General features: G+C 36.2%; 2 protein-coding genes across 3 annotated transcripts in view; both read left to right on the top strand.

Annotated features, from left to right (window-relative positions):
* The window catches only part of LOC126272431 (28S ribosomal protein S11, mitochondrial), a 71,336-nt gene extending 68,019 nt beyond the window's left edge, over nt 1-3,317 (top strand). Inside the window, exon 5 of the mRNA XM_049975301.1 lies at nt 1,117-3,317. Coding sequence (XP_049831258.1) covers nt 1,117-1,224 — 108 coding nt within the window. The 3' untranslated portion in view covers nt 1,225-3,317. The remainder of the gene's footprint in view (nt 1-1,116) is intronic.
* Nucleotides 1,788-19,055, top strand: part of LOC126272430 (chromodomain-helicase-DNA-binding protein 1) — a 112,972-nt gene continuing 95,704 nt past the window's right edge. The window contains exon 1 of one of the 2 annotated variants that reach the window (XM_049975299.1): nt 1,788-2,208. In XM_049975299.1, the coding sequence (XP_049831256.1) occupies nt 2,200-2,208 (9 nt within the window). In that variant the 5' untranslated portion in view covers nt 1,788-2,199. The remainder of the gene's footprint in view (nt 2,209-19,055) is intronic. The other variant, XM_049975300.1, reaches the window with a different exon arrangement.

Genomic DNA, 19,055 nt, shown 5'->3' with positions numbered 1-19,055 from the left:
TGCCCAAAACAACTTATGTTATAAAACTCAATTTTGCACTGCTGTACTGCACGCGCTTTGGACACCTTCTGATGATGATGATGATGATGATGACACGTCAACAACAAATGTGCTGCTGTGGCCCTTCCACTCGCTCCAGTCTGTTCAGAAAGCTGACTTCCGGTCCCATGCGTGTTTTTGTCGTCTTCTCTTCATTCTTTCCGGGAAAATGAGTCAGCATCCCTCCATGATGAGAAATGTTGATCTCAGAAAATGGGAAGGATAGTACTGTCATCCACATGATTTTCTTGGTAAAAGCTTTACATTGTGGTCATGTATTGCAATGTGACAGGATGTTGCAATTGGTCTCTTTTGTTATTAACCCCTACTTGAAGTCCAGTAAGTAATCTTTGATTGTGTCGTATACATTGCTTATGAAGTATGTTTTGGTTGCCTTTTTGAACAGATTAATTTTAATAATCCTTTTGTCATCTTGGCCAATTTTTTATCCACTTTTATTCCCTAATAGAAAATGCTTTTTTAAGATTTTTCTCTTGTTGTCATTGGTAAATATAAGTCCAGACTGGTTATGTTCTGTGATTATGTCTTGAACTATTAGTGAAATACTTTGTTGCGTTTTCCGTGGCTGAATGTTGGTAAAAATGGTGAAAAGTATTCATTTATTGAACCATCTTGGGAAAGTAAAGCTAATCTGTTGTCATATATATAAGACTTTTTCGAGTCATTGTATATGTGAGAATACCATCTTGAGCTCTTGTACAGATTCCACATTAAACTTTAGGTCACCTCCACTTCATGGACTAGTCACTGGACTCGGTGAGGAAAAGCATGCCATTTCTTGGAACCATTTTTTGTATCAAAATTCGAATCTTGGACAAACCTCTGGGCATAGTGTCTGCTTCACTTGGTCTCTAACTGTTCATAATAAAGCATAACATTCAATCTTTGCAGAATTTTAAAGATCAGCTTGCATGTTAATTTATATTCAGATGTGTTTCCGTCTTCCATAGTCTGTGTTTATATCAGCAACTTCTTACAAAAACAGTATTTTTTATTCTATCTAGGCTGTTAGTTTCAGCTCAAAGAAGATATTAATACATTTTCTTCTCATTTCAGGCAGCAATCAAAGGACTGCAAATGGGTGGAATGGATATCGTCTCCATAACAGACAGCACCCCAGTCTCGTGGAATCCACCTCGACCACGGAAGCAAAAGAAACTGTGATTGCATGTTTGTGTCCTAGTAAAAAGACTCCAAAAAATATGTTTGTGTTGTGATTTACTTTCATGGTTTATCCATGCTATTTTTTGACAGTAATAAAGGAAATTAAATGTGTAAAAGCAGAGAATACTTTGTAATAACAGAATAGTGCCTCATGACAGTAGTTGTGACATTATTTTCTTAAAAAAACCAGTCTTATCTCAGTACAAAGGTGCCCTATTTTGTACAGCCTATACGCAGTGAGAAGTGGTTTATCATTAATTTCATGAATTAAACTCTGGCTCTTTTATTCAAGGGACCTGAAATATCTGTTTATCACGACGATTTTATTGGAATATAGCGAGAAAATGCTGTTTTCTCGTCGATCAGCAATATCTGGCTGCCCCCAGTTAATTATTCCGTTTAAACACGCGAGGAGAGGTTAGCTTTGCTATTTATCGTCACAGGAACGAAATTCAAATGTCCCGCACTTGTCAGAGGCTGCATTTTCTCGGCACGGACGATTTTAGGGAGAACTCAGTTCAAGTCTGGCACGTAACGCGCGCTTGGAACTCTGGGTACAGTTCCTGTGAAGAAGGCAACATGGCTGCCAGTGCTACATCGGGGATAGGTGTTGAATAAACCTGTGCGTAATAACTTGGCTGTCGATTCAAGCTGCTATATGTTGTTGAAGACCCATTATATTGTAATTTCAACGTTCTTTATTTTTATTAAATTTCTTTTTGGAATTATACGTCGTGCTGGAGACGAGGTACGATTTTCCCCAGTGGACACGATATACTGCCTTTCAAGATGGCAGCAAAATTACTTTGACGAATTCGCACGAAGATACCAGCACGCTTGCGGTTAATTTAGTTGTTTATTTCGCGCATTAGCCTCTGTGGTGTGAATTTAGTAATGTAAATTACATTACTGTATATATTTCACCGAAACACTTGAAGAAATATTGAGATCCCACGTATTCAAGCAGAACGAAACATGCGACAGGTAAGACTCAGTTTTCGGTAAACAGCACTATAATTATAGAACTACTCGAAAGTATTTGCATATTTTTATAATTTACTGTCTGTGTAGAAACCATATAACTGTTGGAAAGTGAAATAAGGTGCTTCAGCCGAACTGTCTGTCTACTTGTTTCTCAGTGGGTTTTTAAAGAACGATTTTCGTAATTATTGACGAAATTATTGGACGACGCGCAAATTAAAATGTTTCTGCGTAATCCTAGGATATTTCTAGAAACCTGCGGTACCAAATCTTTGCAACTTACAGCCTCTTTTAAGAGTAATTCATAATGTTTTATATGGTCATGACACCCATGCTTCATTGTTTACAAACTGTAAACACAGTTTAAACGGTATTAATAAAAGGTGTTCCACCAATTACTTTAGATATTTTGGTAGCGAAGGTTTATAGTAAGTGATGGAGAGCAAAACTTTGAAAATCTGAGATGGACCCTTTTTTGCAATTTTAGCTTGAAATATGACAAACCTTATGGTGGCCAGGTGTAGTAAACATGCCCTGTATGTACAAATTTTACCGTGTATAGAAACTGCGCAATTTGAATAGAGCAAGATAGCTTTTGCATGAATGTGTGAAATCTTTTGGTCATATCTCCATTTCTTACATGAAACAATACACATTACTATGGAATTGTACATTCAGTTATAAGAAGTTAGGAAGTGGTGTAGTGTAAGACAGAGCAGGGCACAAAGACAACCTTTAGTATTAGTATCTTATATTGTCGTGTGTTAAGTGAATTCCATATTACCTTGTCTGAACAGTGTGTACTAAACTTTTTGTGAATTAATCACAGCACAAGTGATCAATAGAAATGAACTAAGACTTATCAAACTGTGTTGCTGTTTGTTTTTTTATCCAGAAGACTCAATTTTTAATTTGCCTATTAAGATCAGTGCTGAAAAGGATTCTTGTTTGTGCAACTGAATCTAATCTAAAGTGTTTATTGGTCACACTTTGTTGTACTGTGCACATGTGTGTGTATGGAACCAATAAATTTAAGGTTGTGTGGAGCAATCTCAATAATCTGCAGATTTACTTTTCTCTTTCTAAATAAAGTGCTTTTCATACTTTGAGAAGATTGGTTTATATATACACTGTACCTTCTTTAAATAAGTGAAACTAGTAATAATCTTAGAATAGTTTTCTAATGCACTCAACCAAGAATGTTATGAAACTGGAATCAGCAGGGAACTGAAGTGCAAACTGTTTCAGGATAGGCGTGACATACACTAGTTTCATATCAGGTTTTTAATTGTAGCTTTTCACAATTAGTAACACAAGTGTTTGGAATCTTAAGACTGAGTTTAAGATGCAACGTGATATGTTACAATCTTGCAGGATATTATTCTATCATTGAGTCTATTACATTCCTCCCTTGTAGCACATTTTGTTGAGAGTATGCAGTGAGATACTGTTATATCTTAGGAAAGTAGGGCCTTAGACACATAACAGGTCACTAAAATAGCTGTAATGTGGAACCAAAATTTGATTACAGTAAACAAGTCATTACAGTATTCGAGTCTGCAGATACACATTCTTGAGGAGCTAGGCTCTTAATTGCTTTCAGACTCCTTGACTTAAGACTTTCAGTGGTTTTCTAGATTACTTGAGTGCTGGAATGATTTTATAACCATGAACTTTTCAGGCATGCAGTCTCCAGTAATTGTGCTATATGAATACGCTTCAAAATGTAATTTTGTACTTACCAGTAATATCAGGTTCGGCACATTTAGTAACTGAATTTTTATTCATGCACATTAAACTTTTTCGGGTACTTTTTTATATATAATGTGGATTTGGCTAAAGGCACCCCTTTCGTGTCAGCACAATATTCCCTAGATATTGGGTTGCGATTGGCTCCACTCCCTGGAAACAATATTTGAACAGCATTTTTCGACACTGTCTTACATCTGAAGTTGAATATCTTTTATGGGGTGAATGAAATAGGAATAAATTTTATTGTTGTTTCATACAAGAAAATGTGAAATTACATTCAGATGAGAGCCAGTGGAATTTCTGACAAGGTAGGTTGGCTTCTTACTCTAGATTATATTCACTGGAAACATTGATATGGAATACATTAAATGGTTACACAAACAGTTAAAAATATTTGACAATATGTTGGCCATTTACCTCTTTGTAATTGAGTACATGTCTTTTCAAGAATTCGTCAATCATACTGGTATCATTAAGGGGAAATAACTTTTGAAAACACTTTTATAAGCCATTTTATTTCCATGGGCAGATCATTAATATTATTGTGTATTATTTCTTTCTGTGCAAAAGTTATATTCACCAGTGCAGATCTTTTTTCCTTCCAGTGTTTTATTTATGAATCTGTGTGGGTGGTTAATATTCCTAATTGTTTGAACAGATGCCTGCAGGATTTGTGCTAACCACACATACAATTCAGGATCCTTTCTTTTGTACAATGGATGCTTTTTGCGAAAGTCAAAAGTTGCCCTAGAATATTCTGTTAAGTGAATGGCAAAATTCAGAAAGTCAGCTTACTGATTTTGTTTATGTTCTCACTTTTGGCAATTATTCTCAAGGCAAAAAATCGCTGACCCTAACATTGTTTTAAGTCCTGTCATGTGGCTTTTCAGTTTGTTTTCATCAGTATGAGTACCAGTAACTTTACAAAGGAACTTTTTTGTTGTACACTATATAAATAGGTGAGCTTTTCTTATAGTAAAAAAAGTACACATTTATGAATATGTGTCATGTAAAACTGTTCTCAAAACTTAATATATTGTTCATTTGAAAGTATAACGAGATAGAACAGTTCTTAATATAACTAATTTTTTATCTTTTGTTTTTCTACAAGCAACCTTTCAGAACTTTCTTTTAATGGCGATGCAAAAAGCCGATTGCGACATTTTTATTTATTTATTCTTTGCCCATGGACTCCAGCTGAGAGTGTTGGGTGTGTCATACAGTAGGCTATTAACATCAAACTTGATTTCATTATATATAAATGCAGCAATAATTAAACAGAAATAGTCTACAAGCATATAGGTATTACATGTTTCACATTATACATACACACAATCCAAACAAGATACAGAAATGATAATTTTAAAGGTGCATTTCAGTAATGATATAACATATTTAAACACCATCTTAGTATTCACTCTAACTGTATATACATTTCTCTGAGAGATATAGTTTCAAATGATTTTCAAAACATTTTAGGTCTGTTTCTTTTTTAATGATTTTGGGGAGTTTATTAAAGAACCTTTTGCCTGCTTCTTCAGGGGCAGTCATGGACAGTTTTAGATTTCTGTTTATCATGTAGTAATTTTCATTTCCTCTGGTACCGTGTTTGTGTACATCTTTATTCAGGAGGTGTTTATCGCCTGACCTTACCGCCATTATGCTTTGGTATATCTACAGTGAACATACTGTCATAATATTATAGTGTACAAAAGCTTGCCTACAGGTCTGTCTTGGTGGTATTTTTGCAATGCATCTCACTGCCCTTTTCTGAATTGTGAATATTCTTTTTAACATTGTATTGTTCTGCTTAGTATAGCAGCAGCCCATGCAGATTGAGTTTCAGGACATCTTAATGGTGATACATTTTATGTTGAGCAATGTGGAATAGTCTTGATTGATAAGTGGTAACCAAAAATTGATATCTGCATCTTTTATTAATTCCCTGAGTGTATTATAGTGCTGAAATATTAAATTTTAAGGAAATGGATGTAGAAGTGCTTGGATTGTCAATGGGTTACTGGTTCACAACATTCATGTCATTATTGATATGATAGTTTGTGTTTTGCAATTAGTGACCTCAGTTTTATAATCTCATTGATTAGAAGGATGACACACATTACTATGCAAGAAATGCTTTAGCAGTTCAACAATCAGTATTCACAATTTACACTGATTTTAAAATACTTTTGTCATATACCTTGAGTTGCTGTCTGCCAAGAAATTACCAAAAATTGCGAATTTTTATATGAAATTTGGGAACTGAGACTGCAGTCTATGTATATATGTAGGCTATTAACTTTAGCAATTAAAATGAAATGAGGTTTTATATTTATTTCACAACCACACACTTTTTCTGTTGTTTTAAGAACTTAGCCTGCAAAAGGTGAGGTGTTGAAAATGCGGCTCTTGTATCTGTGGTTCAATATTCATAAATAATGTCGAATTATTTTTACTTTCAACAGCACTAAAGCTGTAAACATAGAAAACTGGCGTTGAATTTTCACATGTCATTTCTGTAGAGAAATATCAGAGGCAAACCTTATTGATACCTGTAGTTTCTGCGTAGGTCAACAATTGGAAGCTTGTGATTGTCAATAGCTGCTATCAGAAAAGCCATTATAATTGTTATAGTGTACAGATTCCCAACAGGGAACTTCCCAAATATGATTAGATACATTTGGGTCTTTATTCTGCCACCTAACAGAAGGAAAAAAAAAAAAAAAGAGTGATTCATAGTTTATGGAAGATTTAATGTTAATTTTCTGTATATAAGAAATTAATTTGAAATGGATACTCAACACTTAGAAGCTAAATTTTGCTGTTAATTTTCCCACCAAGATTGTGCAGTAAACCAGTATACTAATACACATCAGTTTTGTAGGTGAACATTTAATCAGTAACATGTTTATAAAGTGGTTAGTGACCCCTCAGGCGATGATGTGCAACTATACTCACTAATTTACCTACTTGGTTACAGTGGTGTGGTGCCATGGAAATTGGAGAATTATTGAGCAAACAAATTTTCACGGCATTATATGGAACTTGATTAGAGGGATGTGTGTAAAGTGGCAGATATCATTTCCAATTTGAATTTATTTACGTATGGGTTTCTATATTTAACAGTTGCTTTTACAAAACAAAAAAGTCTGGGGAGTTCTGGAACACACAAGGAATTACTAGATGGGTAAGGAAATTGAAGTTGTTAGCCTCTTCATATCCAAATAACTACTACAATCTTCATTCATTTGAATCTTCAGTGTCCCTCTACAATTTTACTACTGAGGGTAGAGCAGGGGATAGCCCAAAGGACTCGCATTCAAGGGAACAATGGTTCGGACCTGCATCCAGTCGTCCTGATTTGGGTTTTCCATACTTTCCCTAAATTGCTTAAGGCAAATGCTAGGATGGTGACTTCGAAAGGGCGCAGCTGCTTTCCTACTCCATCCTTCCCTAATCCAAGCTCCTGTTCTCTCTTTGATGACCTTGTCTAAACACTAACAGCCGCCGCCTCCACAATTTTTCTATTCTGTTCTTGTCTAAACTTCTTATTGTCCACTTTTCACTTGTGTACAAGGCTACACTGCAGGCAAATACCTTTAAAAAAGATATCCAAACACTTAAATTTATATTAGATGTTAAAAAATTACTATTTTTCAAAAATACTTTTCATGCTATAGCTAGTGTTCATTTTATATCCATTACTTCAACCATCTTCAGTTATTTTGCTGTGCAAATAGAATAACTGCCTACTACTGTTTGTCTCTCATTTCCTAATTCCTTCAGCATCATCTGATGTAATCAGACTACAGTCCATTAACCTTGTTTTGTTCTTGTTGATGTTCATTTTATAATGCCTTTCCAAGAACACTATCTGTTCTGTTAAACTGCTCTTCCAGACGTCTCGAACAGAATTACAATGTCCTCTGCAAACCTTAAAAAGTTTTTACTTCTTCCCCTAAACTTTCTCCTTTCCTAAATTTCTCATTGGTTTTCTTTAGTGCTATTTTAATGTACAGATTGAATAACATCAGGGATAGGCCACAACGCTGTCTTATTCACGTCTCGACCACTGCTTTCCTTTAATGTCCCTTGAATCTTATATTTTCAGTCTGGTTTCCTTGCAAATTGTAATTAACACTTAGCTGGCTACTACCAAGGGGATCTGCCGCTTTCCGGTCTCCCGCGCTTTCAAATAAATGCCCCACCAGTTATGATGCCACATTGGTCCGACAGTTGCCACCACAGCACAAGGGCACTACCACAAATGATCACACTGCTACCAGTGAGATGCAAGCATCCCCTCTCCAGAGTCCCAGCAGTGGGTATACTTATTTCAGCTATTCACGTGCTCAGCCCCATTTTGTGCATTTTCCAGTTGAATTACATTTATGGACTTTTAAAATGGCCAGGGCTCAACATCTTGGGAATAGATATTTTACTGAAGAGTGATAAGATTTGTAAATCTTTTGTATCTGTATATATTTCTACATTCATATCTACTGTTAGCAACTGATGCTGCAACTACAGCAAGAAAGCTATGTATTATTTTTACTATTAGATATTTGGTCTAGAATAAATTAATATCTGTAAACTCTGTTCATGAATGGCTTCAATTCCTTGCTCCTATATCTACACAGTGCACAAGGATGTCATAATGCTACCTTCAGAATTTCAGTGAGTGTATTCCAGTTAACATTATCAAAAGCTAAATCAACAAAAGATACAAATATAGGTTTGCCATTCATTTGGCTGTCTTTTAAGATGAGCAGTAGAGTCAGTATTGCCTTGCATGTTAATACATTTCTACGTAACCCAAACCGGTCTTCTCCAAGGTTAGGTTCTACCAGTTTTTTCATTCTTCTGTAAATAATTTGCCAGTTTTCTGCAAGCATGACTTTTTAAACTCAAAGTTCAGTAATTTTCAGACCTGTCTTCTTTGGAATTAGGATTATTACATTCTTGAAGTCAGTTTTTTCCATGTGAGGTGGAATGTTTTTGTCAGGACGGTCTTTGCCAAGACCCTCAATAGTTCTGGTGGGATGTCGTCTAGCTCAGGTGCCCTGTTTTGATTTAAGCATTGTAGTGCTCTGTCGAATTATTCTTGCAGTATTGTATCACCCAACTCATCTCCGCTTACTTCCTCTTCTCTTTCTACAATATTGCCTTCAAATTTGTTTCCTTTTGATAGCCCTTATGTGTGTTTCTTCCACTTTCTAACTTTCCATTCTTTGCTTAGTATTGGTCCTCCTTTTGACCTCACACTGTTTTTTTTAATTCTCTCATCGATTGCATACTTCTACATCTTTTGCGCTTGTTGTCTAGCCATTTCACATTTCCTGTAACTCATTTTATTTATTTATTTTTTTACATGTACATCCGTGTTCTTTCTTTATTTTCTAAATTTGCAGGTTTTCTTCTTTTGTCAGGTCAAATGTGTCCTGCTTTATCCAATGATTTCTACTGGGCTTTGTCCTTTTGTCTATTTTGACCTTTTGCTGATTTTACTATTTCATATTTCAAAGCTATCCATTCATTGTCTTTTGTATTCTTTTCCACTGTTTCAGTCAATCATTGTCTCGTGATCCATCAGAAACTCTCAGCTATGTCCTCTGCTTTCAAATTGCCCAGGACTCATCTCTGAAATTTCCAAACTCTTTGCATGTAATGTATTCCGATTTAATCTACAGTTATAGTATAAATTGTAGTTGGAATCCACATCTGCCCCTGAATATGTTTTGTAGTTTAAAATCCACATATAAAACCTTCTTCCATGACTTATTTGTACTTGCAATGAGTAAATTACACTCTGTGCAAAATTCTATTAAGTGGCTGCCCGTGTCTTCTCTTTCTGCTAGTCCATGTTCCCCTGCTATTTTTCCTTCACTTCTGTTGAATTCCAGTCTCCTATCATAATTAAATTTTCATCTCTCTTAACTATCGGGATAATAATTATCAACCACCGTCAATACTTGACTACTCCTTGGAGGTCACTGCAGAGATTATGTATGCAACAACTGTAATATCTCACAATAAGGTACTGGGATAACTCCTCATTGAGGAAATAAGTATTTTTGGCTTGAACTTCTTGTGGACAGCTCTTTTAAACAGTTACTTTTATTGACAATAACATCATAGTTAATTTACTTCCTTACAAAGTTGGTTCTCATCAATCTCTCACAGTTTTAACAACTGTAGAAACATTCATAAACATAATACCAGAAGGAGGTGGTATTTAATTATTGTATCTTTGCTCATGTGGGGAATAGTTCCAATTATTCATTTGTTAAAAATGGACACAATTTATTGAGTGTGTGTATTATGTTATGGGATCAGAAGGTGTAGATTTCTGTGTGTGATAACACAGAGTAACAGTGTCGGATTTACATTAAAGTAGTTCATTATTCTTTTTGGCCAGTTTAAGCCCCCAGTGTTTGCAAGTTTCGTGAATTACAGTACTTGCTCGAACAATCCCTTTATACACACATATTTGCCCTGCTTCAAAATTTGTAAATAATTAATATTCAACTTTTAAAGATAGGTGTGAGACCAGCCAGGGTTTATGTGGAATAAATTCTTCAGTGTGTAGTAATAAACTCTTCTGATTATTAGGGTGAATCAGTTTCATGCTGTCAACAACCCAGCAGCTTCAAGGCTGATGCAGCCAGAAAGAAAGTCTCTTGGAGACTTCTGAGGGACTGTCTCTGTGATTATTTTTGTTTGCACCTCTTTACAGAAATAAGATCAGATTGCAGATAGTGATGTAATTGTAAAAAGGTGACAATTCATTCTCACCATGTTCTGTTGATTCAGCAATAAAGAGGAGGATTTTCAGTAATGTGGCAAAAGTTGAGTTATACAATGAAGCGTGAGGCAGCTGTTAGAAACTCCATAAATAATCATCATTAAGCTATTTAGGGCTGTTCCAAGTAAGAGAATGGGTTGTTTTCCTATTTTAACATGTTTCACATTCCAAAATTTTCTATTGTGACAGGAACATACTTTGTGCCACTATGAAATGATATAGGCTGAAATATAATTTTAGTAAAATAAAATTATAGAAATATTCTTTAGCATTGTGTAAATAAATAAAAATAGATGCATGCCGGAATGGGACATGGGTCAAATATAAAAGCCATCTCTGGTAACACTGTATAAATATTATGTTACATTACATGTGAGTGGATACTAAAATTCTCTGTTCATAAGTAAGTCAGTAGTCCAATCTACATTAATATTTTTTATTCTCGGCTGTTATTTTAAAATCAAGACCATTATTTGGCTGATCAATGGGATATTCAGTGTGATGGAGTAGGACTAGTACAAAACCGTTTCATTTTAACCTGTTTTACTTTGAAGATATTGATTTCCGAAATGAACAATTTGACTCTCAAGCCAGAGAATGAAAATCTTTGCTGATGGCCAACAGCAGATGAACCAAGAATTTTAAAAATATCTGACCTCGTTACTCTTGCAGTATTATGAGCTTAGAAGGTATATTTGTTGATTAACTGAAGTGTCGGATACTAGTTTGCCAACTAACAAGAACTCATCTTTCAACCTAACCTCTGGCAGTGCTACAGATCATTGTTACACCATCTAAGATTTTTTGTTGCCTTCACCAACTCGCAACAAAACTGTTAAGTTCCAACCTACCCTATAGTGGACACAGCTTATGAAGATTCCTAATAGTTGTAGTGGTCTCGGCACACCAGCTTCTTGCGTGTATCTCAATTAACCATGTAACACAGTTTCATAAACATCTCTGTAGCAACACTTAAGTGTTGTCTCAGTTATATGGATGACTATTTTTGCCTGAAACCAATAAATCTATGCAGCTGGCAGCGGCACTGCTGTCGGAGATCGTCTTAAACTGACTTGACTCTAAGCTAAGGTTACACTACAGATAAGTCTGTCACCACCACCACAACCTACATCCCAAAAGATAATATAAGTTAGATGCAAAGCGTCAGTTACTGTTACTGTTTGTGCACACATGATGTACACATCGTTATGTTATGGGATAAAGCTGACATCTGCTATCGGTAGTTTTAGTTGACCCAATTTGTTGTCTATATTGTTATTTCTTGTTCAATATGTTTTGTTTAAACTTGTCGTATGAAGTACTTAAATGAGTTTTCAGTTGCAAATTTTATTTTTATCATCCATTCAACTGTTGCTGTCATTATTTAGTGTGTTCAGGAACCACTGTTGCAATTTTCCCTGAAACAAAGCTAAATTCAAAACTGTTTTTTTGTGATGGAATGCTCTTCATAAATTTCTGTGGAAGAGAGTAGGGCTTCCAGACAGTGTACAGATGGGTATCGTGAATAGCGCCACCAAGCTCCATGTATTCAGCTTGATACACGGAACAAAAAATCATCACAATTGATTTTTCCCCCATTCATGAAGACGCACTGCTTATGTAACCTGATTTTCCATCCAGAACCACATGCCACACCATGTTTCTGAGTTCACCATTGTCTCCCTCAGCACTGCTTTCTTCTTCTTCGGCATTAAACCCCTCGATGGGCCTGACATCCTCAATAATCTTCTTCCATACATATTTGTTCTGTGCCTTACTCTTCTATCCTCAGATCTCGATCTAGGTAAGCTCAGCTAACACATTGCCCAGCTATGTAGCTCCCGGCCAGCACTTCCTTCTGTTGGAATACAGTCCGCCTTTAATTATTTGTTTGGGCCTCTTGTCATCCTCTCCGTATGTCCTAACCAGCATATTCCTTGAGATTTAAAAGATTTCACTATATCATTTCCTTGTGTAACTATTTCATGGTTTAGCTTATTCTTTAACCATCTGCCTTCTCACAGGCAGTTTCTTATATACCTGTAATTTACATAGTAGGTTATGTTTCCTGCTTCTTTCCTTTATTTATTATGTTGTCCTATAATATTCTCTCTAGTTAAGAGAACATCTTGGTAATTTAAGCAGCTGACAGCTTTTAAACATGTTATCAGAGACCTTTAGGTCAAGCGGTGTTCTTCTGGCCTTGAACATTACCACATGTTTTGTCTAATTTCAGTTTACAGTAAATCCAATTTTTGCTCCATTTCCATTATGCCATACATTTCTTAAGAGTGTTTACATCTCTTGCCACTATATCAATATCATCTGCATATGCACACATCTAACTGGATATCATCATTATTGTTCTTCTCTTGTCCTTTCTTTCCCCACCAGACTCTGCAGTGCCAAGTTAACCAGGACTACAAAGGGGCCACTGTCCTCTTTCACTCCATCTGCAAAGTTAAAGGTCTTGGTCATTTTGTTGTTCACCTTTCCTTAACTCAACTAAACTTCTTGTCACAGATGCCCATTTCTTTTAGTGCTTAATGCAATGCTGGCCTGGTAACAGCATTAAAATCTTGTTCGAAGTCAACAAACAGGACTTAGAGACTAGTGTCATATTTGTAAAATTTCTGCATTATTTGTCTAATAACAAACAACTGACCAGAAGTGCTTCTTTTTGACTGGAAACTACTTTGTATTCTGCAAGGATATTTTCATCATGCTTTTTTATTCTTTCATTCAGCACCATGGAAAATATCTTGTACGCTGTATTCAATAAAGTATTGCTCTACGATTTTCACAAGCTAACTTTTTCCTTCTTTCTTATTTAGATAGAACATGCTGTTCAAGTCCTCAGGCATCTATTCATTTTCCCACATGTCATTTATTCGTGCATGTACTTCACATGAGGTTGACTACCAAATTTTATATGTTTTGACACCATCTCTACTTTGCCAAGTGCACAGTTATTTTTCAATTTGTCTTACTGGCTCTACTTCTTGCATTGTTGGTCTTTCTGCTTCTTGTGCATCTGTATTCTCCTCCTGTTCTTGTGGATATCTAAATATCTGCTCTGGGTCGTTATTGAGCATATCTTCAAATGTTCTGCCCACTTGTGCTGTGTTTTTTGTTCATCTCTATTTCTACATTTACGCTCTGCAAAACATGAGGTGGTTTCTTCCTATTCCATTCACATATGGGGCATGGGAAGAATGATCGAATGCCTCTGTGTGTGCAGTAATTACTCTAATCTTATCCTCACAATCCCAAAGTGAGCGATATGTAGGGGGTTGTAGTATATTCCTAGAGCCATCATTTAAAGTTGGTTCTTGAAACTTTAATACTTTCTTGGGATAATTTACGTCTGTCTTAAAGAGTTTGCCAGTTCAGTGCCTTCAGTATCTCTGTGACACTCTCCCAAGGACCAAAAAAACCTGTGACCATTTGTGCTGCCTTCTCTGTTTATGTTCAGTGTCCCCTGTTAGTCTTGTTTGGTACAGGTCCCATAAACTTGAGACTTTTCTAAAACTGGTAGCACAGGTGATTTGTAAGCAAAATCCTTTGTAGACTAATTGCACTTCCCTGGCACTTAACCAATAAAATGATGTATACCACCTGCTTTATCCACAACTGAGCCTAAGTGATCATTCCATTTCATACCCCTATGAAGTGTTACACCAGGTTTTGTATGAGTTGGCCAATTCCAACAGTGACTCACTGAATATCGTAGTCATAAGATACTACAAGGGTTCCTTGGAAAGTAAGGAATGATCGGTAGCAAAATGGAAAATACAGTGAAAATCTGATGAAGCTTTGCACAGATGCATTGGACACTGTGCCTAGTACACCCATCAGTTGCATCATGTTGCTCTTTTCCGTTCTGAACTCACAGTGAGAACGTAAAGATGGCTAGAAATTAGTGTCTCCCACCAAGCACGAGGGCCTGGCGAAAGATTTCGCCTGAATGTGTGCAATCCACATGACATAACTGTCATGTGATTAGTTCTACACGTCAATTCTCGTCCGCACTCTGCAGGGGCAGTGAAGATGCTCCTGCAGCCTTTTCGATGGGAAGTGTTTGATCACCCACAATACAGCCCGTAATTGCCTACTCTTGTGGTTCATTAGATTAGATTAGTTTTTCGTTCCATAGATCTGTGTTGAGGAGATCCTCATCTCTGCTCAAATGAATCGCTGGCTATGAAGACAACATTTTGACACAGGCGAGCTGCAGTCCAGAGTAGAAAATTGTCAAAAAGCAGTGGCGGCTGTCTTCTATAAGAAGGAAATTGAAAAACTGGTACAACGCTACGACAGATGTCTTAAGTCTGAGCGGCGACTGTGTAGGAAATTAGCTGGAAGTTGTAGCTAACCATTCCAAATAAAACAGTTTTGATTTTTACTGTGGTTTCAATTTCATGACCTATTGTTCCTTACTTTCTAAATAGCCCTTGTACATTTTTTTTGCTTTGTGAAATTCGGAGTTGTATATTTCTGAACATTTAAAACAAGTTGTCAGTTTTTGCACCACTTTGTAATCTTATCAAGATCTGACTGAATATTTATTCAACTTCTTTCAGACAGTACTTCATAGATAACTGCGTCATCTGCATAAAGTCTGGGGTTACGATTAATGTTGTCTGCAAGGTCATTAAATACAACATAACAGCAAGGCTTCCACCACATTTCCATGGGGAACATCTGAAGTTAGTTCTACATCTTACAATGATTCTCTACCCAAGATAACATTATGTATTCTTCTTACCAAAAAGTCCCCACTTCACTCACAAATTTAACTTCACACCCCTTATGATCATACTTCTGACAATAAGCTTCGGTGTAGTATTGAGTCGAATGCTTTTCGGAAATCAAGAAATACCACATCTACCTTACTACATTGATCCAAAGCTTTTGGTATGTTGTAAGAAAAGTGCGAGTTGAGTTTCACATGATTGATGTTTTCGGAATCCTTGCTGATTCACGTTGAGGAGGTTGTTCTGATCAAGATACCTCATTATGTTTGAGTTCAGAATACATTTTAAGGTTCTACGAGAAATCGATGTCAAGGGTATTCGTTGGTAGTTTCGTGGCTCACTTTTACTACTCTTCTTGTGGATGGGTGTGACCTGTGCCTTTCTACAAGAACTGGGCACAGGTTTTTTTCTTTGAGGACTCTATGACAGATTAAAGTTAGAAGAGGGGCTAACTCAGCCACAAATTCTGTATATACCATGGAGTGACCCCCTCCCATTATGAACTGTTCTACTGGGTACATATCTATCCAGGGTATGGACAGCTATTCTTTTAAACTATAACCATAGTTCCTCTACATGCTCCTGCCCTGTGCCATTACTATTTTTACATGCATTTTGTGTTGCTTTGAAAACTTTTCCTTGTCTTTCCTATTGCATGACAGAATGTCATTGTTTCATTCCATTCCTTTATTTGTTCTCTCTCTTGAAATTTTGCATTAAGCCATTCCTTTTTCTTTTTTTGATATCCTATGAACACTAGACTTTAATTCTTTATACATCTCCACATTTCTTCTTGTCTGTCTCTGTAGCATTCTTACTCTTCCTGCACTTTTATATTCTATTGCTAGTTGACATTCATCATCCAACTATTCCTTTCTTTTCATCCCAGTTGTCTCTTCTGCGAACTTTCCCATGATGTACTAGGCTAATATTATGTACGAGGACATGCTGAAAAGTAATATCTCCAAATTATTTATATGAAAACTGTGAAGGCTTTTCAAATAAAACAAACTTTATTAATATTCTACATCTTTATTCTTCACGTCTACATAATTATTTATCAAAAACAAAGATTCCAAGACTTACCAAGCGGGAAAGCGCCGGCAGACAGGCACATGAACAAAACACACACACAGAATTACGAGCTTTCGCAACTGGCAGTTGCTTCGTCAGGAAAGAGGGAAGGAGAGGGAAAAATGAAAGGATGTGGGTTTTAAGGGAGAGGGTAAAGAGTCATTCCAATCCCGGGAGCGGAAAGACTTCCCTTAGGGGGAAAAAAGGACAGTGTGCCATAAGAATAGACATCTGTTTGCATATGAGTGCAGTAGATGTCTATGTTATTAGGAATAGTACTCAGATTTTTGTATTTTGTAGTTTAATTGGATTTTTGTGACAAATGATTGGGTGTAGGTGTCTCATGTATTTTTTATTGTATCTGTATTCTATTGAGATCATAAAAACAACAAAAAATCTGGACAAAAATATTTTTTCTTTTTCATAGGAGTAATATTAGCATTAACAAAAATCTAATAAAATAAATTTTCAGTATTTAGTGATGCAACCCTTTGCTGCAATAAGAGCTACTGTGCATTGGGGCATGCTCTCTATAAATAGCTTTCCACTTTCTTTGATATTGGAGTTGTGATACCATTCTCTGACGAGAGTTTCAAGCAGTTAGCACTTGATGGTGATCACTTCCTTCAGTGTCACCTGTTTAGTGAGCTCCCAAGTTTTCTTTGGGGTGCTTGTCTGGTGAATTCCCTGGCCAATGCAAAGCAGTAACATTCTCTTCAGCCAAGAATGCAGTAACACTTCTGGGATTGTGGCACATTGCTGAGTTGTGCATAAAAATATAGTCGTTGGCATCAAGGAAATATTCATTGAGCCATGTCAGTAACCAGGTTTCTAGTACTAGTATTGTTTCATTGACCATTATGTGATGTATGCCCTTGGCTGAGATGACAGAACACACCATGACAATGAGTGGGTGTTGAACCCATTCCAAAAGGCAATCTGCACATAATTGTTCTCCAGGGCGTCATGTGATAAAAGAACTGTTTTCAACCGAAGTTCAGAATGTTGATTCATTGGAGAAGCATACTTGTAAAATATTATAATTATAAATTGCACTATTCAGAAAAGTTATACTTACTTCACTCCATTCTGCAACACTCATATTTCAGTGTTGTCAAGCCCATTGGAGTCATTTCTTTTGCATGATGTTGGTGAGGCGTTGCTTTTTGGTTCTCTTTGACCAACTGCCTCTGGACTGTCCTTTTGGAAACTTTTATACCCTCATCATATCACTTCGTTAACTATTTTTGAGGCAGATGCCCCTGATTTTACAATCGGTATGAGGAGAGATGATCCTTTCCCTTCCTCACTCTCCTACACAATCTGCTTCAAGAGGTTTTTTTATTGTCAGTTTTAATTCAGTTGACAATAGGCTTTGAAACCACTGCAGTAGCTGCTGTGTCTCTTGGGGAATGTACAGAGTGCAGGAACAATGTTTCTGTTTCTCTATATTTTGTTGGAGAAGCGTCTGAAGCCTTGCTCATTCTAAAAATTACTTTAATATGAGCACACTCACTAATAATTTGGGCATCCACTGTTGTATTCCTTCAGAAAGGTAATCTGTAGAAAGCTAGAAGTTCTGGGTATTTACCCATATTGTGTAGTGGTAGCATGGTTTACACATACCAGATAATGTTAAGGTTTTATGTTTTACAGGTGTGCGTGTTTTATGATTATTGATAGTAAAAGTAGATGGAAAAACAAGATTGAATACCAGTTGCACCATCCAGAGAGTTACGAAAGCGTTAGAGGCGTACAAAGTCTTACTAGACAGAAGGCTGGTGCCAGTGTTGAACAAGTAAAGTACAGCAGTTTTTATCCGTACTGGTGGTATTTAATACCCATTGCAGGCCTTATAAATTCAGAGAGAGAGGCTACTTTGTATAGAAAAAGACTATAGCATACAGGAATAGTCAACTTGGCATTTAGTGTGAAAAAGATATAAGGATTAGACAAAGAGTGCATTATGATGAACTGGCCATAGAAAATGTTGTGTGTAGTATTTACCTAGAGATGAAAAGATTAGCACAAAACAGGAAAAGATGGAGGACAGCATTGAATCAGAAATTTAAACAACCCCATACTATTAAAAAGTGAATCGTAATTACATTTTTCTCATAAATAGTGAGCTGGTTGGCTCGTAAACAATAATGGGAAACAGAAGATGTGTAGGTCTCAAACTGTGGTGTAAATTGACTATTTCACACACAATGTTTAATCAGAAGTAGTTGTGAAACATTATAGGTGACTTGTTAAGGTTTGTATATGTATGAACTCTCTTAAAATACAATGAATGTATATTATTTTTTTGCTTTTTAAAACTGTATGAAGTTTGGTGAAAAACTAGGAAAAACAACTGGAAGTATCAAATTCATGGCACTGACTGGCATCTTACAATCCGCCAACATTGAACATCATTGTGTTGAAATCATAGTTATTGGGCTAATTTGATAACAGTTGTA

The sequence above is a fragment of the Schistocerca gregaria genome, chromosome 5 (genome assembly GCF_023897955.1).
Source record: "Schistocerca gregaria isolate iqSchGreg1 chromosome 5, iqSchGreg1.2, whole genome shotgun sequence".
Classification (NCBI taxonomy): Eukaryota; Metazoa; Arthropoda; class Insecta; order Orthoptera; family Acrididae; genus Schistocerca; species Schistocerca gregaria.
Note: the sequence above shows the minus strand (reverse complement) of the source record. Positions and strands in the feature narration are given on the sequence as shown.